Source organism: Oncorhynchus nerka, linkage group LG11 (genome assembly GCF_034236695.1).
Source record: "Oncorhynchus nerka isolate Pitt River linkage group LG11, Oner_Uvic_2.0, whole genome shotgun sequence".
Lineage (NCBI taxonomy): Eukaryota > Metazoa > Chordata > Actinopteri > Salmoniformes > Salmonidae > Oncorhynchus > Oncorhynchus nerka.
Window position 1 is genome coordinate 272718 of NC_088406.1, and position 27917 is coordinate 300634.

Consider the following 27917-nt stretch of genomic DNA (forward strand, 5'->3'; position numbering starts at 1 on the left):
CTTTACACCCCCTGCTATAATGTGGATGAAGAGTTAAACGGCCTAACAGAACACAGAGGGTGTTATGGCTTTACACCCCCTGCTATAATGTGGGTAAAGAGTTAAACGGCCTAACAGAACACAGAGGGTGCTCTTTAATGGAAGACTAATGGCAGAATCAGGAATTGTCTAGGTCCCTTATTTTTTTCAATCTAATTTAGCATATCTGATTCAGCTAGTTAAAAGGTATTGTTGAGTAGCTAATAAATAGAACCAGGTGTGTTAAATTAGGGTTGAAAACTGAAAACCCACAGCGCAGTATATCTCCAGGAAGAGGGTTGGGCAGCCCTATTGTAGAGTGACAGAAGACTGCTTCTGCCAGCATTACCAAACATGTACATTGTATTAAATAATTCAGCCTTGACTCCTATTTATATCATGTAATGTTGCCTCTCTTAAACCCCCTCTCTCACACGGCTATTGAATGATTCAATGCAACAAAGCACTTGTCTGGTAGTGTTATTCCATGGTCATACAGGACAATAGAAGAGGAGAAAATTGCATTTATATCTTTAGTCAAAATTAGTATTTCAAATGGATTTAAAATAGTAGGCTAATTAGCAGGGCAGGGGATTGATACATGTTCATTAACAGGGGATGACATTTTTTTATTTTACCTTTATTTTACTAGGCAAGTCAGTTAAGAACAAATTCTTATTTTCAATGACGGCCTAGGAACAGTGGGTTAACTGCCTGTTCAGGGGCAGAACGACAGATTTGTACCTTGTCAGCTCGGGGATTCGAACTTGCAACCTTTCGTTTACTAGTCCAACGCTCTAACCACTAGGCTACCCTGCCACCCCATTAGCAGGGGATGATACCTGTTCATTAACAGGGGATGATACATATCTGTAATGGTCAAATCTGATTTATTTGCCCTCACATAGTTTTTAGACTGTTATTTGGTAAATATTGCTGCTTGCTAGCTACTCTGTGAGAGTTTGACAAGAACATGTGGCAGCTAGCTAGCGAGCTTGGTAACTGTTTAAAAACATGTGGTAGCTAGCTAGCTTGGTAACTGTATAAAAACAAAGAGGTGAGTGTGTTAGAAAGCTAAACAGCTAGCTAGTTGACTGCTGTGGCTACCTAGTTACCGCATATAATATATTTGACTGCTGTGACTACCTAGCTACTAGCTACTGTATTTGACTGCTGTGACTACCTAGTTACTGTATATACTGTATTGACTATTGTGACTAACTAGTTACCGTATATACTGTATTTGACTGCTGTGGCTACCTAGTTACTGTATATACTGTAATTGACTGCTGTGACTACCTAGTTACTGTATATACTGTATTTGACTGCAGTGACTACCTAGTTACTGTATATACTGTAATTGACTGCTGAGGCTACCTAGTTACTGTATATACTGTAATTGACTGCTGTGACTACCTAGTTACTGTATATACTGTATTTGACTGCTGTGGCTACCTAGTTACTGTATATACTGTATTTGACTGCTGTGACTACCTAGTTACCGTATATACTGTATTTGACTGCTGTGACTACCTAGTTACTGTATCTACTGTATTTGACTGCTGTGGCTACCTAGTTACTGTCTACTGTATTTGACTGCTGTGACTACCTAGTTACTGTATCTACTGTATTTGACTGCTGTGACTACCTAGTTACCGTATATACTGTATTTGACTGCTGTGACTACCTAGTTACTGTATCTACTGTATTTGACTGCTGTGGCTACCTAGTTACTGTCTACTGTATTTGACTGCTGTGGCTACCTAGTTACTGTCTACTGTAATTGACTGCTGTGGCTACCTAGTTACTATCTACTGTATTTGACTGCTGTGACTACCTAGTTACTGTATATACTGTATTTGACTGCTGTGACTACCTAGTTACTGTATCTACTGTATTTGACTGCTGTGACTACCTAGTTACTGTATATACTGTATTTGACTGCTGTGACTACCTAGTTACCGTATATACTGTATTTGACTGCTGTGACTACCTAGTTACCCTATATACTGTATTTGACTGCTGTGACTACCTAGTTACTGTATATACTGTAATTGACTGCTGTGACTACCTAGTTAACGTATATACTGTATTTGACTGCTGTGACTACCTAGTTACTGTATATACTGTAATTGACTGCTGTGACTACCTAGTTACTGTATCTACTGTATTTGACTGCTGTGGCTACCTAGTTACTGTCTACTGTATTTGACTGCTGTGACTACCTAGTTACTGTATATACTGTATTTGACTGCTGTGACTACCTAGTTACTGTATCTACTGTATTTGACTGCTGTGACTACCTAGTTACTGTATATACTGTAATTGACTGCTGTGGCTACCTAGTTACCGTATATACTGTATTTGACTGCTGTAACTACCTAGTTACTATCTACTGTATTTGACTGCTGTGGCTACCTAGTTACCGTATATACTGTATTTGACTGCTGTGGCTACCTAGTTACTATCTACTGTAATTGACTGCTGTAACTACCTAGTTACCCTATATACTGTATTTGACTGCTGTGACTACCTAGTTACCGTATATACTGTATTTGACTGCTGTGACTACCTAGTTACTGTATATACTGTAATTGACTGCTGTGACTACCTAGTTACCGTATATACTGTATTTGACTGCTGTGACTACCTAGTTACTGTATATACTGTAATTGACTGCTGTGGCTACCTAGTTACTGTATATACTGTAATTGACTGCTGTGACTACCTAGTTACCGTATATACTGTATTTGACTGCTGTGACTACCTAGTTACTGTATATACTGTATTTGACTGCTGTGACTACCTAGTTACCGTATATACTGTATTTGACTGCTGTGACTACCTAGTTACTGTATATACTGTAATTGACTGCTGTGACTACCTAGTTAAGGTATATACTGTATTTGACTGCTGTGACTACCTAGTTACTGTATATACTGTAATTGACTGCTGTGGCTACCTAGTTACCGTATATAGTGTAATTGACTGCTGTGACTACCTAGTTAACGTATATACTGTATTTGACTGCTGTGACTACCTAGTTACTGTATATACTGTAATTGACTGCTGTGACTACCTAGTTACTGTATCTACTGTATTTGACTGCTGTGGCTACCTAGTTACTGTCTACTGTATTTGACTGCTGTGACTACCTAGTTACTGTATATACTGTATTTGACTGCTGTGACTACCTAGTTACTGTATCTACTGTATTTGACTGCTGTGACTACCTAGTTACTGTATATACTGTAATTGACTGCTGTGGCTACCTAGTTACCGTATATACTGTATTTGACTGCTGTAACTACCTAGTTACTATCTACTGTATTTGACTGCTGTGGCTACCTAGTTACCGTATATACTGTATTTGACTGCTGTGGCTACCTAGTTACTATCTACTGTAATTGACTGCTGTAACTGTATATACTGTATTTGACTGCTGTGACTACCTAGTTACCGTATATACTGTATTTGACTGCTGTGACTACCTAGTTACCGTATATACTGTATTTGACTGCTGTTACTACCTAGTTACAGTATATACTGTATTTGACTGCTGTGACTACCTAGTTACTGTATATACTGTATTTGACTGCTGTGACTACCTAGTTACTGTATCTACTGTATTTGACTGCTGTGACTACCTAGTTACTGTATATACTGTAATTGACTGCTGTGGCTACCTAGTTACCGTATATACTGTATTTGACTGCTGTAACTACCTAGTTACTATCTACTGTATTTGACTGCTGTGGCTACCTAGTTACCGTATATACTGTATTTGACTGCTGTGGCTACCTAGTTACTATCTACTGTAATTGACTGCTGTAACTACCTAGTTACCCTATATACTGTATTTGACTGCTGTGACTACCTAGTTAACGTATATACTGTATTTGACTGCTGTGACTACCTAGTTACCGTATATACTGTAATTGACTGCTGTGACTACCTAGTTACCGTATATACTGTAATTGACTGCTGTGACTACCTAGTTACTGTATATACTGTAATTGACTGCTGTGACTACCTAGTTACCGTATATACTGTATTTGACTGCTGTGACTACCTAGTTACTGTATATACTGTAATTGACTGCTGTGACTACCTAGTTACCGTATATACTGTATTTGACTGCTGTGACTACCTAGTTACTGTATATACTGTATTTGACTGCTGTGACTACCTAGTTACTGTATATACTGTATTTGACTGCTGTGACTACCTAGTTACTGTATATACTGTAATTGACTGCTGTGACTACCTAGTTAACGTATATACTGTATTTGACTGCTGTGACTACCTAGTTACTGTATATACTGTAATTGACTGCTGTGACTACCTAGTTACCGTATATACTGTATTTGACTGCTGTGACTACCTAGTTACTGTATATACTGTATTTGACTGCTGTGACTACCTAGTTACTGTATATACTGTATTTGACTGCTGTGACTACCTAGTTACTGTATATACTGTATTTGACTGCTGTGACTACCTAGTTACTGTATCTACTGTATTTGACTGCTGTGACTACCTAGTTACTGTATATACTGTATTTGACTGCTGTGACTACCTAGTTACTGTATATACTGTATTTGACTGCTGTGACTACCTGGTTACTGTATATACTGTATTTGACTGCTGTGGCTACCTAGTTACTGTATCTACTGTATTTGACTGCTGTGACTACCTAGTTACCGTATATACTGTATTTGACTGCTGTGGCTACCTAGTTACTGTATCTACTGTATTTGACTGCTGTGACTACCTAGTTACCGTATATACTGTATTTGACTGCTGTGGCTACCTAGTTACTGTATATACTGTATTTGACTGCTGTGACTACCTAGTTACTGTATATACTGTATTTGACTGCTGTGACTACCTAGTTACCGTATATACTGTATTTGACTGCTGTGGCTACCTAGTTACTGTATATACTGTATTTGACTGCTGTGACTACCTAGTTACTGTATATACTGTATTTGACTGCTGTGACTACCTAGTTACCGTATATACTGTATTTGACTGCTGTGGCTACCTAGTTACTGTATATACTGTAATTGACTGCTGTGACTAGACAAAAATACTTATTTTGAAAGTTGTATCATTTTATCCTTTGATTTATCCTTTAAAAGTGTTCTGACACTATGATTGTGAACATTCAAAGCCACTGGGAGGGTAAGGGCAGGTATCAAGGCCAGGTATAAAGGGCAGGTATCGAGGGCAGGTATCGAGGGCAGGTATCGAGGGCAGGTATCGAGGGCAGGTATCGAGGGCAGGTATCGAGGGCAGGTATCGAGGGCAGGTATAAAGGGCAGGTATCGAGGGCAGGTGTCGTTGTAACTTCTGAGTGACAGGAAGCACGAGCACCACCACCAATCAGCCTACATCACTGTGCACCGCCGTTACCATGACAACTAGCGTAACCATGTCAGAAAATGACTGGTCTGAAAACCAATCTGATTTGGTGACTTGTGACTTGCTGTTTGGACAGTCAGTATTCCGGAACTGTTTTGAGCATTATTAAGGCCCTGCAGTGTGAACTATGCTTTACTCTCACCCTTAAATATATACTGTATTTGGATGCTGTGGCTACCTAGTTACTGTATATACTGTAATTGACTGCTGTGACTACCTAGTTACTGTATATACTGTATTTGACTGCTGTGACTACCTAGTTACTGTATATACTGTAATTGACTGCTGTGGCTACCTAGTTACCGTATATACTGTATTTGACTGCTGTGGCTACCTAGTTAATAACGACTGTATTTGACTGCTGTAACTACCTAGTTACCGTATATACTGTATTTGACTGCTGTGACTACCTAGTTACCGTATATACTGTATTTGACTGCTGTGACTACCTAGTTACTGTATATACTGTAATTGACTGCTGTGGCTACCTAGTTACCGTATATACTGTATTTGAATGCTGTGACTACCTAGTTACCGTATATACTGTATTTGACTGCTGTGACTACCTAGTTACTGTATATACTGTATTTGACTGCTGTGACTACCTAGTTACTGTATATACTGTATTTGACTGCTGTGACTACCTAGTTACTGTATATACTGTATTTGACTGCTGTGACTACCTAGTTACTGTATATACTGTATTTGACTGCTGTGACTACCTAGTTACTGTATATACTGTAATTGACTGCTGTGACTAGACAAAAATACTTATTTTGAAAGTTGTATCATTTTATCCTTTGATTTATCCTTTAAAAGTGTTCTGACACTATGATTGTGAACATTCAAAGCCACTGGGAGGGTAAGGGCAGGTATCAAGGGCAGGTATAAAGGGCAGGTATAAAGGGCAGGTATCGAGGGCAGGTATCGAGGGCAGGTATCGAGGGCAGTTATCGAGGGCAGGTATCGAGGGCAGGTATAAAGGGCAGGTATAGAGGGCAGGTATCGAGGGCAGGTATCGAGGGCAGGTATCGAGGGCAGGTATCGAGTGGCAGGAAGGGCAGGTATCAGGGCACCAGGGCAATCAGGGCACATCAGGGCAGGTATCGAGGGCAGGTATCGAGGGGCAGGTTAGGGCCATCAAGGGCAGGTAACTAGGGCAGGTATCAAGGGCAGGTATAAAGGGCAGGTATGAAAGGGCCAATCTGAGGGAGGTATCGACTTGCTGTTTGGACAGTCAGTATCGAACAGGTTTTGAGGGCAGGTATAAAGGGCAGGTATCTAGGGCTTTAAAGGGCAGGTATAAAGGGCAGGTTAAATATATAGGGCAGGTATCGAGGGAGGTATCGAGGGCTACAGGTATCAGGGCAGGTATAGGTATCAAGGGTAGGTATAACAGGTATAAAGGGCAGGTATTGAAGGTATCTGTGACTAGGGCTAGTTACTGTATATACAGGTATTTGAGGGCAGGACTACCTAGTTACTGTATAATAGGGCAGGTATCAAGGGCAGGTATAGGGCTGTATCGAGGGCTGTATCGAGGGCAGGTATCGAGGGCTACCTAGGTTAGGGCAGGTATCAAGGGAAGGTATTTGGCAGGTATAAAGGGCAGGCTAGGGCAGGTATAAGGGCAGGTATTTGACTGGTATAAAGGGCAGGTAAGGTATCAGGGCAGGTATAAAGGGCAGGTATAAAGGGCAGGTATCAAGGGCAGGTATTTGAGGGCAGGTATCGAGGGCAGTGACTCGGGGCAGGTATCGAGGGGCAGGTATCGAGGCAGGTATCGGGCAGGTATCAAGGGCAGGTATAGGGCTGTATAAACTGCAGGTATCTAGGGCAGGTATAGGGCAGGTATATAAAGGGCAGGTAATTGACTGCTATAAAGGGCTAAAGGGCAGTTATAAAGGGCAGGTATAAAGGGCTGTATTTGAGGGCTGTGTATCTAGGGCAGGTTACAGGTATATACTGTATTTGAGGGGCAGGTATCTGTGACTACCTAGTTACAGGTATATACAGGTATTTGGGCAGGACTACCTAGTTACTGGTATAGGGTAGGTATCGAGGCTGTGTAGGTAAGGGCTGTATATACTGTAATTGACTGCTGACTAGACAAAAATACTTATTTTGAAAGTTGTATCATTTTATCCTTTAAAAGTGTTCGAGGGCACTATGATTGGAACATTCAAAGCCATCAAGGGAGGTATAAAGGGCAGGTATCAAGGGCAGGTATAAAGGGCAGGTATTGAGGTCAGGTATCGAGGGCAGGTATCGAGGGCAGGTATCGAGGGCAGGTATCGAGGGCAGGTATCAAGGGCAGGTATAAAGGGCAGGTATCAAGGGCAGGTATAAAGGGCAGGTATCGAGGGCAGGTATCGAGGGCAGGTATCGAGGGCAGGTATCGAGGGCAGGTATCGAGGGCAGGTATCAAGGGCAGGCAGGTATAGAGGGCAGGTATCGAGGGCAGGTATCGAGGGCAGGCGAGGGCAGGTATCGGAGGGCAAGGGCAGGTATCAAGGGAAGGTATAAAGGGCAGGTATAAAGGGCAGGTATCAAGGGCAGGTATAAAGGGCAGGTATCAAGGGCAGGTATAAAGGGCAGGTATAAAGGGCAGGTATCAAGGGCAGGTATAAAGGGCAGGTATAAAGGGCAGGTATCAAGGGCAGGTATAAAGGGCAGGTATAGAGGGCAGGTATCGAGGGCAGGTATCGAGGGCAGGTATCGAGGGCAGGTATCGAGGGCAGGTATCGAGGGCAGGTATCGAGGGCAGGTATCAAGGGCAGGTATAAAGGGCAGGTATAAAGGGCAGGTATAAAGGGCAGGTATCAAGGGCAGGTATAAAGGGCAGGTATCAAGGGCAGGTATAAAGGGCAGGTATCAAGGGCAGGTATCAAGGGCAGGTATAAAGGGCAGGTATAAAGGGCAGGTATAAAGGGCAGGTATCAAGGGCAGGTATAAAGGGCAGGTATAAAGGGCAGGTATAAAGGGCAGGTATCGAGGGCAGGTATCGAGGGCAGGTATCGAGGGCAGGTATCGAGGGCAGGTATCGAGGGCAGGTATAAAGGGCAGGTATCAAGGGCAGGTATCAAGGGCAGGTATCGAGGGCAGGTATCGAGGGCAGGTATCGAGGGAGGTATCGAGGGCAGGTATCGAGGGAGGGCAGGTATCAAGGGCAGGTATCAGGTATAAAGGGCAGGTATCAAGGGCAGGTATCAAGGGCAGGTATAAAGGGCAGGTATAAAGGGCAGGTATCAAGGGCAGGTATAAAGGGCAGGTATCGAGGTCAGGTATCGAGGGCAGGTATCGAGGGCAGGTATCAAGGGCAGGTATCAAGGGCAGGTATCAAGGGCAGGTATCAAGGGCAGGTATCGAGGGCAGGTATCGAGGGCAGGTATCGAGGGCAGGTATCGAGGGCAGGTATCGAGGGCAGGTATCAAGGGCAGGTATAAAGGGCAGGTATAAAGGGCAGGTATCAAGGGCAGGTATAAAGGGCAGGTATCGAGGGCAGGTATCGAGGGCAGGTATCGAGGGCAGGTATCGAGGGCAGGTATCGAGGGCAGGTATCGAGGGCAGGTATCAAGGGCAGGTATAAAGGGCAGGTATAAAGGGCAGGTAAAGGGCAGGTATAAAGGGCAGGTATCAAGGGCAGGTATAAAGGGCAGGTATAAAGGGCAGGTATCAAGGGCAGGTATAAAGGGCAGGTATAAAGGGCAGGTATAAAGGGCAGGTATAAAGGGCAGGTATAAAGGGCAGGTATCAAGGGCAGGTATAAAGGGCAGGTATAAAGGGCAGGTATAGAGGGCAGGAGGGCAGGTATCAGGGGGCAGGCAGGTATAAAGGGCAGGTATCGAGGGCAGGTATCGAGGGGTATCAGGTAGGGCAGGTATCGAGGTATCAAGGGCAGGTATCAAGGGCAGGTATCAAGGGCAGGTATCAAGGGCAGGGTATAAAGGGTATAAAGGGCAGGTATAAAGGGCAGGTATCAAGGGCAGGTATCAAGGGCAGGTATAAAGGGCAGGTATAAAGGGCAGGTATAGAGGGCAGGTATCGAGGGCAGGTATCGAGGGCAGGTATCGAGGGCAGGTATCGAGGGCAGGTATCGAGGGCAGGTATCAAGGGCAGGTATCAAGGGCAGGTATCAAGGGCAGGTATAAAGGGCAGGTATCGAGGGCAGGTATCGAGGGCAGGTATCGAGGGCAGGTATCGAGGGCAGGTATCGAGGGCAGGTATCGAGGGCAGGTATCAAGGGCAGGTATCAAGGGCAGGTATCGAGGGCAGGTGTCATTGTAACTTCTGAGTGACAGGAAGCACGAGCACCACCACCAATCAGCCTACATCACTGTGCACCGCCGTTACCATGACAACTAGCGTAACCATGTCAGAAAATGACTGGTCTGAAAACCAATCTGATTTGGTGACTTGGTGTTTGGACAGTCAGTATTCCGGAACTGTTTTGAGCATTATTAAGGCCCTGCAGTGTGAACTATGCTTTACTCTCACCCTTAAATACAATGCACCATAAAGACCTCACAGCCAGCAAAACAGTCCCTCCGGTCCCCCTCTCTCTCTCTATCTTCTCCCCTTCTATCCCTCTATCCATCCATCTCCCTCTGTATCCATCTCTATGTCACCGACTGGGTACAAACTCAGGTCTCTTGCTTGCCACAAGACTATGATGTAGCTTGCCTGGAGCAGTGGAACCAATGTTAAAGTTGCAAAACTGCAAATCCTGCCTATATAATGCACTCTCAGGCAGGATTTGATAGATTTTGACTACTGTGTTTATTTTTATTTCACCTTTAATTAACCAGATAGGCTAGTTGAGAACAAGTTCTCATTTGCAACTGCGACCTGGCCAAGATAAAGCAAAGCAGTGTGACACAGACAACACAGAGTTACTACCCCCAAATAGCGAGCAGCCGCATCCGCACTTCGGTCTGCACTTCGGTCTGCAGGTAGTATAACTTTTCATTACATTTCATTACATTTCATTATAGTACAACGGTTTGATTTGTCTAATCTTAGCAATTTCTTCTTAGCTAGCTACATAGCCGTCTTTGTATCAAAGATAATTGCGTAATTATCGTATTTCGTCGTCCTAACGTATCTGCCCAGCAGCTAGCCAGCTAGCTAACGCCCACCGTCTACATAGCTAGCTACATAGCCGTCTCTGTATCAAAGATAATTGTGTAGTCTAGAGCGATTTTCTAGGTTACCTAGCCAGCTATTGTCGTTCTTTTAACGCAACGTAACGTAATCAACACTGCTAGCTAGCCAGCTAGCCCCCGAATCAACAACGCAGCCACTGCCAGCTAGCCTACAAAGTCAACAACGCAGCCACTGCCAGCTAGCCTACTTCAGCACTACTGTATCATTTTTAATCATTTTAGTCAATAAGATTCTTGCTACGTAAGCTCAACTTTCTGAACATTCGAGACGTGTAGTCCACTTGTCATTCCAATCTCCTTTGCATTAGCGTAGCCTCTTCTGTAGCCTGTCAACTATGTGTCTGTCTATCCCTGTTCTCTCCTCTCTGCACAGACCATACAAACGCTCCACACCGCGTGGCCGCGCCACCCTAATCTGGTGGTCCCAGCGCGCACGACCCACGTGGAGTTCCAGGTCTCCCGGAACTGCCGATCTGCGGCCAACAAGGCAGAGTTAATCTCAGCCTATGCCTCCTCCAGTCCCTCGACTTCTTGGCACTGACGGAAACATGGATCACCACAGATAACACTGCTACTCCTACTGCTCTCTCTTCGTCCGCCCACGTGTTCTCGCACACCCCGAGAGCTTCTGGTCAGCGGGGTGGTGGCACCGGGATCCTCATCTCTCCCAAGTGGTCATTCTCTCTTTCTCCCCTTACCCATCTGTCTATCGCCTCCTTTGAATTCCATGCTGTCACAGTTACCAGCCCTTTCAAGCTTAACATCCTTATCATTTATCGCCCTCCAGGTTCCCTCGGAGAGTTCATCAATGAGCTTGATGCCTTGATAAGCTCCTTTCCTGAGGACGGCTCACCTCTCACAGTTCTGGGCGACTTTAACCTCCCCACGTCTACCTTTGACTCATTCCTCTCTGCCTCCTTCTTTCCACTCCTCTCCTCTTTTGACCTCTCCCTCTCACCTTCCCCCTACTCACAAGGCAGGCAATACGCCGACCTCATCTTTACTAGATGCTGTTCTTCCACTAACCTCATTGCAACTCCCCTCCAAGTCTCCGACCACTACCTTGTATCCTTTTCCCTCTCGCTCTCATCCAACACTTCCCAAACTGCCCCTACTCGGATGGTATCGCGCCGTCCCAACCTTCGCTCTCTCTCCCCCGCTACTCTCTCCTCTTCCATCCTATCATCTCTTCCCTCTGCTCAAACCTTCTCCAACCTATCTCCTGATTCTGCCTCCTCAACCCTCCTCTCCTCCCTTTCTGCATCCTTTGACTCTCTATGTCCCCTATCCTCCAGGCCGGCTCGGTCCTCCCCTCCCGCCTCCGTGGCTCGACGACTCATTGCGAGCTCACAGAACAGGGCTCCGGGCAGCCGAGCGGAAATGGAGGAAAACTCGCCTCCCTGCGGACCTGGCATCCTTTCACTCCCTCCTCTCTACATTTTCCTCTTCTGTCGCTGCTGCTAAAGCCACTTTCTACCACTCTAAATTCCAAGCATCTGCCTCTAACCCTAGGAAGCTCTTTGCCACCTTCTCCTCCCTCCTGAATCCTCCTCCCCTCCCCCTCCTCCTCTCTGCAGATGACTTCGTCAACCATTTTGAAAAGAAGGTCGACGACATCCGATCCTCGTTTGCTAAGTCAAACGACACCGCTGGTTCTGCTCACACTGCCCTACCCTGTGCTCTGACCTCTTTCTCCCCTCTCTCTCCAGATGCTAAATGACTTAAATGTAAATGTAAATGTTGTGACGGCCGGCCGCCCAACAACCTGCCCGCTTGACCCTATCCCCTCCTCTCTTCTCCAGACCATTTCCGGAGACCTTCTCCCTTACCTCACCTCGCTCATCAACTCATCCCTGACCGCTGGCTACGTCCCTTCCGTCTTCAAGAGAGCGAGAGTTGCACCCCTTCTGAAAAAACCTACACTCGATCCCTCCGATGTCAACAACTACAGACCAGTATCCCTTCTTTCTTTTCTCTCCAAAACCCTTGAACGTGCCGTCCTTGGCCAGCTCTCCCCGCTATCTCTCTCAGAATGACCTTCTTGATCCAAATCAGTCAGGTTTCAAGACTAGTCATTCAACTGAGACTGCTCTTCTCTGTATCACGGAGGCGCTCCGCACTGCTAAAGCTAACTCTCTCTCCTCTGCTCTCATCCTTCTAGACCTATCGGCTGCCTTCGATACTGTGAACCATCGGATCCTCCTCTCCACCCTCTCCGAGTTGGGCATCTCCGGTGCGGCCCACGCTTGGATTGCGTCCTACCTGACAGGTCGCTCCTACCAGGTGGCGTGGCGAGAATCCGTCTCCTCACCACGTGCTCTCACCACTGGTGTCCCCCAGGGCTCTGTTCTAGGCCCTCTCCTATTCTCGCTATACACCAAGTCACTTGGCTCTGTCATAACCTCACATGGTCTCTCCTATCATTGCTATGCAGACGACACACAATTAATCTTCTCCTTTCCCCTTCTGATGACCAGGTGGCGAATCGCATCTCTGCATGTCTGGCAGACATATCAGTGTGGATGACGGATCACCACCTCAAGCTGAACCTCGGCAAGACAGAGCTGCTCTTCCTCCCGGGGAAGGACTGCCCGTTCCATGATCTCGCCATCACGGTTGACAACTCCACTGTGTCCTCCTCCCAGAGCGCTAAGAACCTTGGCGTGATCCTGGACAACACCCTGTCGTTCTCAACTAACATCAAGGCGGTGGCCCGTTCCTGTAGGTTCATGCTCTACAACATCCGCAGAGTACGACCCTGCCTCACACAGGAAGCGGCGCAGGTCCTAATCCAGGCACTTGTCATCTCCCGTCTGGATTACTGCAACTCGCTGTTGGCTGGGCTCCCTGCCTGTGCCATTAAACCCCTACAACTCATCCAGAACGCCGCAGCCCGTCTGGTGTTCAACCTTCCCAGGTTCTCTCACGTCACCCCGCTCCTCCGCTCTCTCCACTGGCTTCCAGTTGAGGCTTGCATCCGCTACAAGACCATGGTGCTTGCCTACGGAGCTGTGAGGGGAACGGCACCTCAGTACCTCCAGGCTCTGATCAGGCCCTACACCCAAACAAGGGCACTGCGTTCATCCACCTCTGGCCTGCTCGCCTCCCTACCACTGAGGAAGTACAGTTCCCGCTCAGCCCAGTCAAAACTGTTCGCTGCTCTGGCCCCCCAATGGTGGAACAAACTCCCTCACGACGCCAGGACAGCGGAGTCAATCACCACCTTCCGGAGACACCTGAAACCCCACCTCTTTAAGGAATACCTAGGATAGGATAAAGTAATCCTTCTCACCCCCCTTAAAAGATTTAGATGCACTATTGTAAAGTGGCTGCTCCACTGGATGTCATAAGGTGAATGCACCAATTTGTAAGTCGCTCTGGATAAGAGCGTCTGCTAAATGACTTAAATGTAAATGTAAATGTAAGTTACACATGGAGTAAACAATACACAAGCCAATAACACAAACAAGTCAATGACACAGTAGAGAAAAGAAAGTATATATACAGTGTGTGCAGAAGGCATGAGGAGATAGGCAATAAATAGGCCGTAGGAGCAAATAATTACAATTTAGCAGATTAACACTGGAGTGATAGATGAGCAGATGATGATGTGCAAGTAGAGATACTGTTGTGCAAAAGAGCAGACAAGTAAATAAGATAAAAAACAGTATGGGGATGAGGTAGGTAGATTGGGTGGGCTATTTATCGATGGACTATGTACAGCTGCAGCGATTGGTTAGCTGCTCAGTTAGTTGATGTTTAAAGTTGGTGAACGAAATTAAAAGTCTCCAACTTCAGCGATTTTTGCAATTCGTTCCAGTCACAGGCAGCAGAGAACTGGAAGGAAAGGCGGCCAAATGTGTGAACCAATACAGGGCTGGGTATCAGCCCTCAGGCCTTTCAGAGCTCCCAGGTTTTAATCTGACCCTGTAATGGGATTATTCTGACATTCTTACACACATGAATGAGAGAGAGAGAGCAACGCTAGGTCACCTCCAGCAGCCACACCAGCCACCATCCTACTTCCCCGCACCACCTCGGCATCTAGCCACCACAGTCCAGAGGGGGGTGGAACACATAGGAATGAAGGAGATGGATGGAGTGGGAGAGGAAGAAGAAGAAGGAAGAGAGACAAGGGAAACGCTGGGCAGTCTGATAATCCTCTCCTCTACCCTTCACTACTCTCCTCTGCTGCGGTCCCTCATCCCTCTAGGCCCTCTTTTCTATTTTTACCAATGACCTGCCACTGGCATTAAACAAAGCATGTGTGTCCATGTATGCTGATGATTCAACCATACACGCATCAGCAACTACATCTAGGTGACGTTCTATGTCTCTGTGGTGTTCTGGACTTGGGATAGGGGATGAGGAGGGGAGGGGATGAAGAGACAGGGAGGGAGGGGATGAGGTGGGAGGGAGAGGATGAGGAGGGAGTGAGGGGATGAGGACGCAGTAATGTAATGTTCCCTCTGTCAGAAGTCAGAGGGAGGATAAAGGACCTCAACCTCAATGCACCGGATAGGTAAAATACATTCTATTAAGGCAGTTATCATTGGAAGGAAAGATAGGTGAAGATCGTTGCATCTGCGTTAGAGGAATCACTTTAGTCTCTGTTCTCACCATGCCAGCTCCCTCTCTCTACCCCCACTATCTCCCTATCCCTCTCTCCACCCCCACTATCTCCCTATCCCTCTCTCTCTCTACCCCCACTATCTCCCTATCCCTCTCTCCACCCTCACTATCTCCCTATCCCCCTCTCTCTCTACCCCCACTATCTCCATATCCCTCTCTCCACCCCCACTATCTCCCTATCCCTCTCTCCACCCCCACTATCTCCCTATCCCTCTCTCTACCCCCACTATCTCCCTATCCCTCTCTCCACCCTCACTATCTCCCTATCCCTCTCTACCCCCCACTATCTCCCTATAACTCTCTTCACCCCCACTATCTCCCTACCCCTCTCTCCACCCCCACTATATCCCTACCCCTCTCTCTACCCCACTATCTCCCTATCCTCTCTCCACCCCCACTATCTCCATATCCCTCTCTAACTCCCTCCACTTTAAATCCTTATTCCCCTCTCTCTCCCCCCACTTTATCCCTCTTACCCACATTTAATTTCCCCATCTCTCTCACTATCTCACTATCTCCCTAACTGTCCCTGGAACTGACCCTGGAACTGACCCTGGTGCTGACCCTGTTTATATACTGTAGCTGACCTTGTAACTGACCCTGGTACTGACCCTGGAACTGACCCTGTTCATATACTGTAGCTGACCCTGGTACTGACCCTGGTACTGACCCTGGAACTGACCCTGGAACTTTTTGGGGATCTGAGGACCAATACCAAATCTTTTCAGTCTCCTGAGGCGGAATAGGCATTGTCGTGCCCTTTTCACGACTGTTTTGGTGTGTTTGGACCATGATAGTTTGTTGGTGACGTGGACATCAAGGAACTTAAAGCTTTCAACCTGCTCCACAACAGCCCCGTCAATGAGAATGCCGGCCCTCCTTTTCCTGTAGTCCACAATCATCTCCTTTGTCTTGATCACACTGAGGTAGAGGTTGTTGCCCTGGCACCACACTTCCAGGTCTCTAAGTACATACCCCGAGGGGAATGCAAACTGCATTTGCAAACTATTACTGACTAAAAATGGAAGCCCAGCCGCAAGCTGCCCAGTGACACAAGCCTACCAGACTAGCCAAATTACTCCTATGCGCGCTTTGAGGCAAACAACACTGAAGCATTCATGAGTGTTCGCCGTGGCCGATGTGAGTAAGACCTTTAAACAGGTCAACATTCACAAGGCTGCAGGGTGGATTACCAGGATGTGTACTCCAAGCATGCGCTGACCAACTGGCAAGTGTCTTCACTGACATTGTCACCCTGTCCCTGGCAGTGTCTGTAATATCTACAAGTTTCAAGAACACCAAGGTAACCTGCCGAAATGACTACCCACCCATAGCTCTCACGGACACCTTAGACCCACTCCAATTCACATACCGCCCCAACAGATCCACAGATGACGCAATGTCAATGTCACCCTGCCCTTTCTCACCTGGACAAAAGGAACACCTATGTGAGAATGCTGTTCATTGACTACAGCTCATCGTTCAACACCATAGAACCCTTAAAGCTCATCACTAAGCTAAGGACCCTGGGACTAAACACCTCCCTCTGCAACTGGATCCTGGACTTCCTGATGGGCCGCACCCAGGTGGTAAGGGTAGGTAACAACACATCTGCCATGCTGATCCTCAACACTGGGGCCCCTCATATCTCCTTTAACAACATATAGAACAGTCCCTATCTCCTTTACAAACATATAACACAGCCCCTATCTCATTTAACATATAACACAGCCCCTATCTCAATTAACATATAACACAGCCCATATCTCATTTAACATATAACACAGCCCGTATCTCAATTAACGAATAACACAGCCCCTATCTCAATTAACATATAACATAGCCCCTATCTCAATTAACAACATATAACATAGCCCATATCAAATTTAACAACGTATAAAACAGCCCCTATCTCAATTAACAACATATAACATACCCCATATCTCATTTAACAACATATAACACTGCCCATATCTCATTTAACAACATATAACATTGCCCGTATCTCATTTAACAACATAACACAGCCCGTATCTCATTTAACAACATAACACAGCCCGTATCTCATTTAATAACATATAACACAGCCCCTATCTCATTTAACAACATATAACACAGCCCCTATCTCATTTAACAACATATAACACAGCCCGTATCTCTTTTAACAACATATAACACAGCCCCTATCTCCTTTAACAACATATAACACAGCCCGTGTCTCCTTTAACAACACATAACACATCCCCTATCTCATTTAACAACATATAACACAGCCCGTATCTCCTTTAACAACATATAGCACAGCCCCTACCTACTTTAAACCCCTTTCCAGCAGTCAGATGACCAAATCACCCTCCAGTGATAGTAGTGCACTATCAAGGGAATAGGAAACATGTACCAGTTGGGAAGCATTCTTGGAGTCCAGCCCACATCATACAGGGGTTAAAGGGTTGCTCAAAGATGCTCAGATATCAACACACTCTATTGTGGGGAAATAATGATCTAACCCTGATGAGAGGGGTAAACGAATTAACTCCCCATTTAAACGGTCATTTGGTTTCTCTTTGGCAAGACATTTTCCCAACACAGCTGAGACACATCACTGAGTATGGCGAGAGGGATGGAAGGAGAGAGAGAAAGGGAGAGCGAGATAAAGGGAGAGATAGTAGGCATGAGAGAGAGAGAGAGAGAGAGAGAGCGAGAGAGAGAGAGAGAGAGAGAGAATGAATAGCAGAGAACCACACTGGGTTGGTGTCTCAGAGGGTGAATAGCAGAGAACCACACTGGGTTGGTGTCTCAGAGGGTGAATAGCAGAGAACCACACTGGGTTGGTGTCTCAGAGGATGAATAGCAGAGAACCACACTGGGTTGGTGTCTCAGAGAGTGAATAGCAGAGAACCACACTGGGTTGGTGTCTCAGAGAGTGAATAGCAGAGAACCACACTGGGTTGGTGTCTCAGAGGATGAATAGCAGAGAACCACACTGGGTTGGTGTCTCAGAGGATGAATAGCAGAGAACCACACTGGGTTGGTGTCTCAGAGGGTGAATAGCAGAGAACCACACTGGGTTGGTGTCTCAGAGAGTGAATAGCAGAGAACCACACTGGGTTGGTGTCTCAGAGGATGAATAGCAGAGAACCACCCTGGGTTGGTGTCTCAGAGGGTGAATAGCAGAGAACCACACTGGGTTGGTGTCTCAGAGGGTGAATAGCAGAGAACCACACTGGGTTGGTGTCTCAGAGGGTGAATAGCAGAGAACTACACTGGGTTGGTGTCTCAGAGGATGAATAGCAGAGAACCACACTGGGTTGGTGTCTCAGAGGGTGAATAGCAGAGAACCACACTGGGTTGGTGTCTCAGAGGGTGAATAGCAGAGAACCACACTGGGTTGGTGTCTCAGAGGGTGAATAGCAGAGAACCACACTGGGTTGGTGTCTCAGAGGATGAATAGCAGAGAACCACACTGGGTTGGTGTCTCAGAGGATGAATAGCAGAGAACCACACTGGGTTTGGTGTCTCAGAGGGTGAATAGCAGAGAACCACACTGGGTTGGTGTCTCAGAGGGTGAATAGCAGAGAACCACACTGGGTTGGTGTCTCAGAGGGTGAATAGCAGAGAACCACACTGGGTTGGTGTCTCAGAGGATGAATAGCAGAGAACCACACTGGGTTGGTGTCTCAGAGAGTGAATAGCAGAGAACCACACTGGGTTGGTGTCTCAGAGGGTGAATAGCAGAGAACCACACTGGGTTGGTGTCTCAGAGGGTGAATAGCAGAGAACCACACTGGGTTGGTGTCTCAGAGGGTGAATAGCAGAGAACCACACTGGGTTGGTGTCTCAGAGGGTGAATAGCAGAGAACCACACTGGGTTGGTGTCTCAGAGGGTGAAGCTTTCAGATTAGCAGAGCCGCTTGGGTCGACGGTTTGTTCCCGCAAAACAACACATTCATGAGAGAAACCTTTAATGAACTTCGTTAGAGAGATATCACCCTATTCAGTGTGAATAATCTTTAAAGGTTAACAACACTTCTCTAGGTCAGTCTCTCTATACTGTATATAACACAACCACAGGGCCGTCCATTATATTCTAATGCATCAGAGAGACTAATCAGTCAATATCAAGGTTTTCATTCTATACATCAAAATGATGTCATTTTATATATACTTAAAATGATGTTTGTCTGCTGATCCCCACCAGACGTCGACAGTAAAACTCAACAATGAATTATTTATTAAAAAAGTAGCTGTTTGTGTAAAATGGGTCATTTATTTAATTGACTCTATTCTTTAGAATGACCTTTAGTCTCTGTTCTTAATGAGCTTAAAGCGTTCCGTTGGTATTTCTTCACTACACCTCTCTACTTGCCTCCCTCCCTAAGGCTGAATGGCAGGCTAATAAAAAGGTAAGAGAATAACGCTATATGTTAGCGTCCATTAGACGACACACTGTCATCGGCCACATCCTTCTCTATCTTTCTCTCACCCTCTCTCTCTTTCTCTCCCTCTCTATATATCTCTCTCTCTTTCTCTCCCTCTCTATCTTTCTCTCACCCTCTCTACGCCCCTCTCTCTCTCTTTCTCTCCCTCTCGATCTCTCTCTCTCTCTCCCTCTCTATCTATCTCTTTCTGTGTCTCTCCCTCCCTCTCCCTCTCTATCTTTCTGTGTCTCTCCCTCTATCACTCTCTCCCCCTCTATATCTCTCTGTTTCTTTCTTTCTCTCCCTCTCTATCTATCTCTTTCTGTGTCTCTCCCTCTCTATCTATCTCTCCCTCTCTATCTCTTTCTGTGTCTCTCCCTCTCTATCTCTCTCACCCTCTCTACGCCCCTCTCTATCTATCTCTTTCTGTGTCTCTCCCTCTCCATCTCTCTCTCTATCTTTCTGTGTCTCTCCATCTATATCTCTCTGTTTCTTTCTCTCCCTCTCTGTACATCTCTCCCTCTCTTTCTGTGTCTATTTCTCTCTCTCCCTCTATCTCTCTCTGACACTCCCCTTTCTCTCTCTCCCTCTCTGCCTGTCTCTCTCTCTCCCCCTATCTCTCCCACCTCTCTCTCTCCTATCTCTCATATCTCTTTCGCCCCCTCTCTATCCCTCTCTTCCTCTCCCTGCCTGTCTCTCTCTCTCCCACATCTGTCTCTCATATCTATTTCCCCCCTCTCTCTCTCTCCCTCTCTCTCTCCCTTTATTTCTCTCGCCCTCTCTTTCTGTGTCTCTTTATCTATCTCTCTGACACTCCCCTTTCTCTACCTTTCTCTCCCTCTCTATCTGTGTCTCTCCCTCTGTCTGTGTCTCTCTCCCTCTCTGTCTGTGTCTCACTCCCTCTCTGTCTGTGTCTCTCCCTCTCTGTCTGTGTCTCTCCCTCTCTGTCTGTCTGTCTCTCCCTCTCTGTCTGTGTCTCTCCCTCTCTGTCTGGGTCTCTCCCTCCCTCTCTGTCTCTCTCCCTCTCTGTCTGTCTCTCTCCCTCTGTCTGTCTCTCCCTCCCTCTCTGTCTGTCTCTCCCTCTCTGTCTGTCTCTCCCTCTCTGTCTGTCTCTCCCTCTCTGTCTGTCTCTCCCTCTCTGTCTGTGTCCCTCCCTCTCTGTCTGTGTCCCTCCCTCTCTGTCTGTGTCCCTCCCTCTCTGTCTGTGTCTCTCCCTCTCTGTCTGTGTCTCTCCCTCTCTGTCTGTGTCTCTCCCTCTCTGTCTGTGTCTCTCCCTCTCTGTCTGTGTCTCTCCCTCTCTGTCTGTGTCTCTCCCTCTGTCTGTGTCTCTCCCTCTGTCTGTCTCTCCCTCTTTCTCTCTTTGCCTCTCTTTATCTCCTCTCTATATCTTTCTTTGTATCTCTTTCTATCTCTCTCTCTCTCTCTTCCTCTCTCACTGTTTCTGTCTTTCTCTCTCACCTTCTATTTCTGTCTCCTATCTCTAGCTTCCTTCTTTACATCTCCTCTGATACAGAGTAACATTTGATCATTCTTTATGTCTGGCAGGACACTGGCAGGACACTGGCAGATTACATCGCCATGTCAATCTTATAATCTAAAATACAATGTAACAAACCCCTTCTACAACATGTCCCCTTGACAAACCCCCTCTACAACATGTCCCCTTGACAAACACCCTCTACAACATGTCCCCTTGACAAACCCCCTCTACAACATGCCCCCTTTGAGAAACCCCCTCTACAACATGTCCCCTTGACAAACCCCTTCTATAACATGTCCCCTTGCAGGTAACCATGGTTGACAGAGGAAGAATAATGATTCCAAGCACCACCCTCCTCCTTTTGAAGCTCCTTTTGGCCAGTCTGTTATTCGAACTCAATCAGCAAGACAGATGGATCTCCAACCTTGTCCTCGTCAACACTCACACCTGTGTTAACAAGAGAATCACTGACATGATGTCAGCTGGTCCTTTTGTGGCAGGGCTGAAATGCAGTGGAAATGTTTTGGGGGGGGATTCAGTTCATTTGCATGGCAAAGAGGGAATTAATTGCAATTCATCTGATCACTCTTCATAACATTCTGGAGTATATGCAAATTGCCATCATACAAACTGAGGCAGCAGACTTTGTGAAAATTAATATTTGTGTCATTCTCAAAACTTTTGGCCACGACTGTAAAAGTCTGGAACAGTAATGGTAGAAAGAGGGAATGCAGCAGGATAAGCTCCCCCACCCTGAGCGAGTCAAACCAGACCTCTTCATTAAAAAAAACACAGATGAGCTGTGCAATCACAAAGAATTTAAAAACAAAACCCAATTTTGATAAACTCCCATATATATTGGGAAAAATACAATAGTGTGCCATCATCTCAGCAAGATTTGTGACCTGTTGCCACAAGAAAATGGCACTTTAACTATTTGCATATACTATGACATTTGTAATGTCTTTATTATTTGGGATCTTTTGTGAGTGTAATGTTTACTGTGGATTTGTATTGTTTATTTCACTTTTGTTTATTATCTACATCACTTGCTTTGGCAATGTTAACATATGTTTCCCATGCCAATAAAGCCCTTAAATTGAAATTGAATTGAGAAAGAGGGAGACAGAGAGAGCTAGAGAGACAGAGAGAAAGAAAGAGAGAGAGAAAGAAAGAGACAGAGAGCTAGAGAGACAGAGAGAAAGAAAGAGAGAGAGAAAGAAAGATAGAGAGAAAGAGAGAGACAGAGAGAAAGAAAGAGAAAGAAAGAGACAGAGAGAAAGAAAGAGAGAGAGAAAGAAAGAGAGAGAGAGAAAGAGAGAGAGAAAGAAAGAAAGAAAGAAAGAAAGAAAGAGAGAGAAAGAAAGAGACAGAGAGAGAGACAGAAAAAGAGAGTGAGAGAGAAAGAAAGAAAGAAAGAAAGAGAGAGATAAAGAGAGACAGAGAGAGAAATACATAGAAAGAGAGAGACAGAAAGAGAGAGAGACAGAAAGAGAGAGAGACAGAAAGAGAGAAAGACAGAAAGAGAGAAAGACAGAAAGAGAGAGAGACAGAAAGAGAGAGAGACAGAAAGAGAGAAAGACAGAAAGAGAGAGAGACAGAAAGAGAGAGAGACAGAAAGAGAGAGAGACAGAAAGAGAGAGCTAGAGAGACAGAGAGAAAGAAAGAGAGAGAGACAGAAAGAGAGAGCTAGAGAGAGAAAGAAAGAGACAGAGAGAGAAATACAGAGAAAGAGAGAGACAAAAAGAGAGAGAGACAGAAAGAGAGAGAGAGAAAGAGAGCGAGAGAAAGAAAGAGAGAGAGCGCGAGAGAGAGAAAGAGAGCGAGAGAAAGAAAGAGAGAGAGCGCGAGAGAGAGAGCACTCCCTGTTCTAGACCCTTACATGCACAGACTGAACTATGTTCATGCACTCACTGTCCTCACATAGAAACTCACTCAAACACTGAAGACTGATCACTTTCTGAGTCACAATGCAAGCCGAGATCTACCACAAGTTTTATTTGTAAACATGACTTAAAAACGTAAGCTTATGCAACATTAACCAATTAAAAACAGTTATGTAGCAACAGGGTTTGTGGTAGACAATTTGGAAATCATTTTAAAAAATGTGGGTAACAGACCACTGTGGGTAGGGAGCATCTGATGGTCAGTCTGTGGGGAGGGAGCATCTGATGGTCAGTCTGTAGGGAGGGAGCAGCAGCGAGGCTGCATCTCACCCGACTCACCCTCCCTCCCTACCCTGAGAAAAGGGGAGACAGTCTTCTAGCTAAGTCACAATGCATTATTTCTGCCCCGTGCACCAATTCATGTTGTTACTCCAATGACTAGAGAAAGTGAAACATTCCTTGAAAAAAATACACAAGCCGCTAAAAATAACTACCCAAGCTTTGAACAAGTACTGTGAAGGTTAGTACTGTAAAGGTTAGTACTGTAAAGGTTGGTACTGTAAAGGTTGGTACTGTAAAAGGTTAGTACTGTGAAGGTTAGTACTGTGAAGGTTAGTACTGTAAAGGTTAGTACTGTAAAGGTTAGTACTGTAAAGGTTAGTACTGTAAAGGTTGGTACTGTAAAGGTTGGTACTGTAAAGGTTGGTACTGTAAAGGTTACTACTGTAAAAGATTAGTACTGTGAAAGTTAGTACTGTGAAGGTTAGTACTGTAAAGGTTGGTACTGTAAAGGTTGGTACTGTAAAGGTTGGTACTGTAAAGGTTGGTACTGTAAAAGATTAGTACTGTAAAGGTTAGTACTGTAAAAGATTAGTACTGTAAAGGTTAGTACTGTAAAGGTTACTACTGTAAAGGTTGGTACTGTAAAGGTTAATACTGTAAAGGTTGGTACTGTAAAGGTTAGTACTGTAAAGGTTGGTACTGTAAAGGTTGGTACTGTAAAGGTTAATACTGTAAAGGTTAGTACTGTAAAGGTTGGTACTGTAAAGGTTAGTACTGTAAAGGTTAGTACTGTAAATGTTGGTACTGTAAAGGTTGGTACTGTAAAGGTTAGTACTGTAAAGGTTGGTACTGTAAAGGTTGTGTATGTGTGTGTGAAATACAACTAACTGTGTAAAATAATACTGGACATAGAAACAATATGGTTGTGCAATAACATTGTGTGCAACACTCAGGGACCATGGACATTAAGGGGATGTGTAACATTCAGTAGAGGAGGGACAGCTGTGTCATGTGGAAGAGAGGGGTCAGAGTCATTCAACTGTCATTCTTGTTTATTTTTTTCATGAATGTGTGATGTTCTATCTGGCCTATGCCATGTCATGAAGGAGAAAATGCATCTCATAACACTTGAACATGGAAAGATCTGTTAAATCATTAAGCCTACAGTAGCAGCCAGTGTGTGGTGTTCGATGTAGGCCGACATTGCATGATACTTTTGAGGGCAGAAAAATCATGCAGGGCTTGACAATAACCTTCAGACGAGGAGTTAACTGAAAATGTTGTGTTGTTTGATGTAAGAAACCACTTCTCAAAATAAAATGCATTATTATTCCCATTCCATTATTACAGAGAATCAGACAAATATTGCTACCCTCTGCCTATTGGCTACTTAGCTTGTTCAAGCCTGTCCCAAAATACAACACTGCCCCTTTAAGACAGAAAAAATGCTCTTTACCTGACTTTCTTTTCAAAGATGTCTAGATGTTCACGTTTTGTGCTTTTGTAGAAGGCAATCACTCCCCTATTTCTGACTCTATATATAACTGGGCTAATATCTCACTAACTGGCAAAGGATATGAACAAATATGCACACATAGCTACATGCAGCTCTTGCTTTGATCTTAAAACAAGTGCATCTACTCACGACCACTCATGCTGTAAACACAGTCCAGTTCAAATTAAATGGCACAGATCCATATATGGCAATGGTCTATTTGCATTTAGGCCAACTGCTGACCATACATTCTCACTATGTGAGATAACCAAGTAGGTTAGTGGCAATACAGAGCAGAGAGAAACCAGAAGCCAAGAGCAGAGATAAACCAGAAGCCCAGAGCAGAGAGAAACCAGAAGCCCAGAGCAGAGAGAAACCAGAAGCCCACACCAGAGATAAACCAGAAGCCCAGAGCAGAGATAAACCAGAAGCTCAGAGCAGAGAGAAACCAGAAGCCCAGGGCAGAGAGAAACCAGAAGCCCAGGGCAGAGAGCCCAGAATCCCAGAGTAGAGAGAGACCAGAATCCCAGAGTAAAGAGAAACCAGAAGCCCAGAGCAGAGAGAACAGAATCTCAGAGTAAAGAGAAACCAGAAGCCCAGAGCAGAGAGAAACCAGAAGCCCAGGGCAGAGAGCCCAGAATCCCAGAGTAGAGAGAGACCAGAATCCCAGAGTAGAGAGAGACCAGAATCCCAGAGTAAAGAGAAACCAGAAGCCCAGAGCAGAGACAAACCAGAAGCCCAGAGCAGAGAGAACAGAATCTCAGAGTAGAGAGAAACCAGAAGCCCAGAGCAGAGAGAAACCAGAATCCCAGAGCAGAGAAGAAGAAGCTTGTACCAGTTGGTCACCTACCAGTAACATTAACCTGGACCAGACCAGTACGAGTCCCAATCCCATTGGTGGCAGCACACACATACGTCCCAGCTAGCTCATAGGTCACCGCGCCCTTGAAGATCAGAGAGTTGTTAAGAATCTCCACGGTGCTGGGAAGAGATCCATTCACCCTGTAGAGGAGAGGAGCAAGATAGGGTGTTAAAGATCCCACTGGTCACAACTCTTATCACACCCTAGTGGTCACATCTCTTATCACACCCAATAAATAGGGGTCTATAGTGTCTACTATATACTGTATTCAATAAATAGGGGTCTATAGTGTCTACTATATACTGTATTCACTAAATAGGGGTCTATAGTGTCTACTATATACTGTATTCAATGAATAGGAGTCTATAGTGTATACTATATACTGTATTCAATAAATAGGGGTCTATAGTGTCTACTATATACTGTATTCACTAAATAGGGGTCTATAGTGTCTACTATATACTGTATTCAATGAATAGGGGTCTATAGTGTCTACTATATACTGTATTCAATAAATAGGGGTCTATAGTGTCTACTATATACTGTATTCAATGAATAGGGGTCTATAGTGTCTACTATATACTGTATTCAATAAATAGGGGTCTATAGTGTCTACTATATACTGTATTCAATAAATAGGGGTCTATAGTGTCTACTATACAGTTGAAGTCGGACGTTTACATACACTTAGGTTGGAGTCATTAAAACTCGTTTTTCAACCACTCCACAAATGTCTTGTTAACAAACTATAGTTTTGGCATCTACTTTGTGCATGACACAAGTGAGTTTTCCAACAATTGTTTACAGACAGATTATTTCACTTATAATTCACTGTATCACAATTCCAGTGGGTCAGAAGTTTACATAAACTGTTCCTTTATACAGCTTGGAAAATTCCAGAAAATTATGTCATGGCTTTAGAAGCTTCTGATAGGCTAATTGACATCATTTGAGTGAATTGGAGGTGTACCTGTGGATGTATTTCAAGGCCTAACTTCAAACTCAGTGCCTCTTTGATTGACATCATGGGAAAAGCTAATTTAAAAAATTGTAGACCTGCACAAGTCTGGTTCATCCTTGGCAGCAATTTCCAAAAGCCTGAAGGTACCACGTTCATCTGTACAAACAATAGTACGCAAGCATAAACACCATGCGACCATGCAGCCGTCATACCTCTCAGGAAGGAGACGCGGTCTGTCTCCTAGAGATGAATGTACTTTGGTGCGAAATATTTCAATCAAGTCACCAAAACAACAGCAAAGGACCTTGTAATGATGCTGGAGGAAATAGGTACAAAAGTTGCCAATCAAGTCACCAGAACAACAGCAAAGGACCTTGTAATGATGCTGGAGGAAACAGGTACAAAAGTATCAATATCCACAGTAAAACGAGTTCTATATCGACATAACCTGAAAAGCCGCTCAGCAAGGAAGAAGCCACTTTAAAAAAAAACATAAATAAGCAAGACTACGGTTTGCAATTTTGAATTTTGGGGTGAAATTTCCCCTGCTCTGATGAAGCAAAAATATAACTGTTTGGCCATAATGACCATCGTTATGTTTGGAGGAAAAAGGGAGAGGCTTGCAAGCCGAAGAACACCATCCCAACCGTGAAGCATGGGGGTGGCACTATCATGTTGTGGGGGTGCTTTGCTGCAGGAGGGACTGGTGCACTTCACAAAAGAGATGGCATCATGAGGTAGGAAGATTATGTGGATATATTGAAGCAACATCTCAAGACATCAGTCAGGAAGTTAAAGCTTGGTTGCAAATGGGTCTTCCAAATGGACAATTACCCCAAGCATACTTCCAAAGTTGTGGCAAAATGGCTTAAGGACAACAAAGTCAATGTATTGGAGTGGCCATCACAAAGCCCTGACCTCAATCCTATAGAAAATTTGTGGTCAGAACTGAAAAAGCATGTGCGAGCAAGGAGGCCTACAAACCTGACTCAGTTACACCAGCAGGAATGGGCCAAAATTTACCCAACTTATTGTGGGAAGCTTGTGGAAGGCTACCCGAAACGTTTGACCCAAGTTAAACTATTTAAAGGCAATGTTACCGAATACTAATTGAGTGTATGTAAACTTCTGACCCACTGGGAATGTGATGAAATAAATAAAAGCTGAAATTAATCATTCTCTCTACTATTATTCTGACATTTCATTCTTTAAATAAACCGGTGATCCTAACTGACCTAGGACAGGAAATGTTTACTAGGATTAAATGTCAGGAGTTGTGAAAAACTGAGTT

General features: G+C 45.0%; 1 protein-coding gene across 1 annotated transcript in view; it reads right to left on the bottom strand.

Moving 5' to 3' along the window:
- LOC135573935 (nectin-1-like) overlaps positions 1-27917 on the bottom strand; it is a 173932-nt gene that overhangs the window by 24538 nt on the left and 121477 nt on the right. The window contains exon 5 of the mRNA XM_065024143.1: positions 25654-25805. Coding sequence (XP_064880215.1) covers positions 25654-25805 — 152 coding nt within the window. The remainder of the gene's footprint in view (positions 1-25653; positions 25806-27917) is intronic.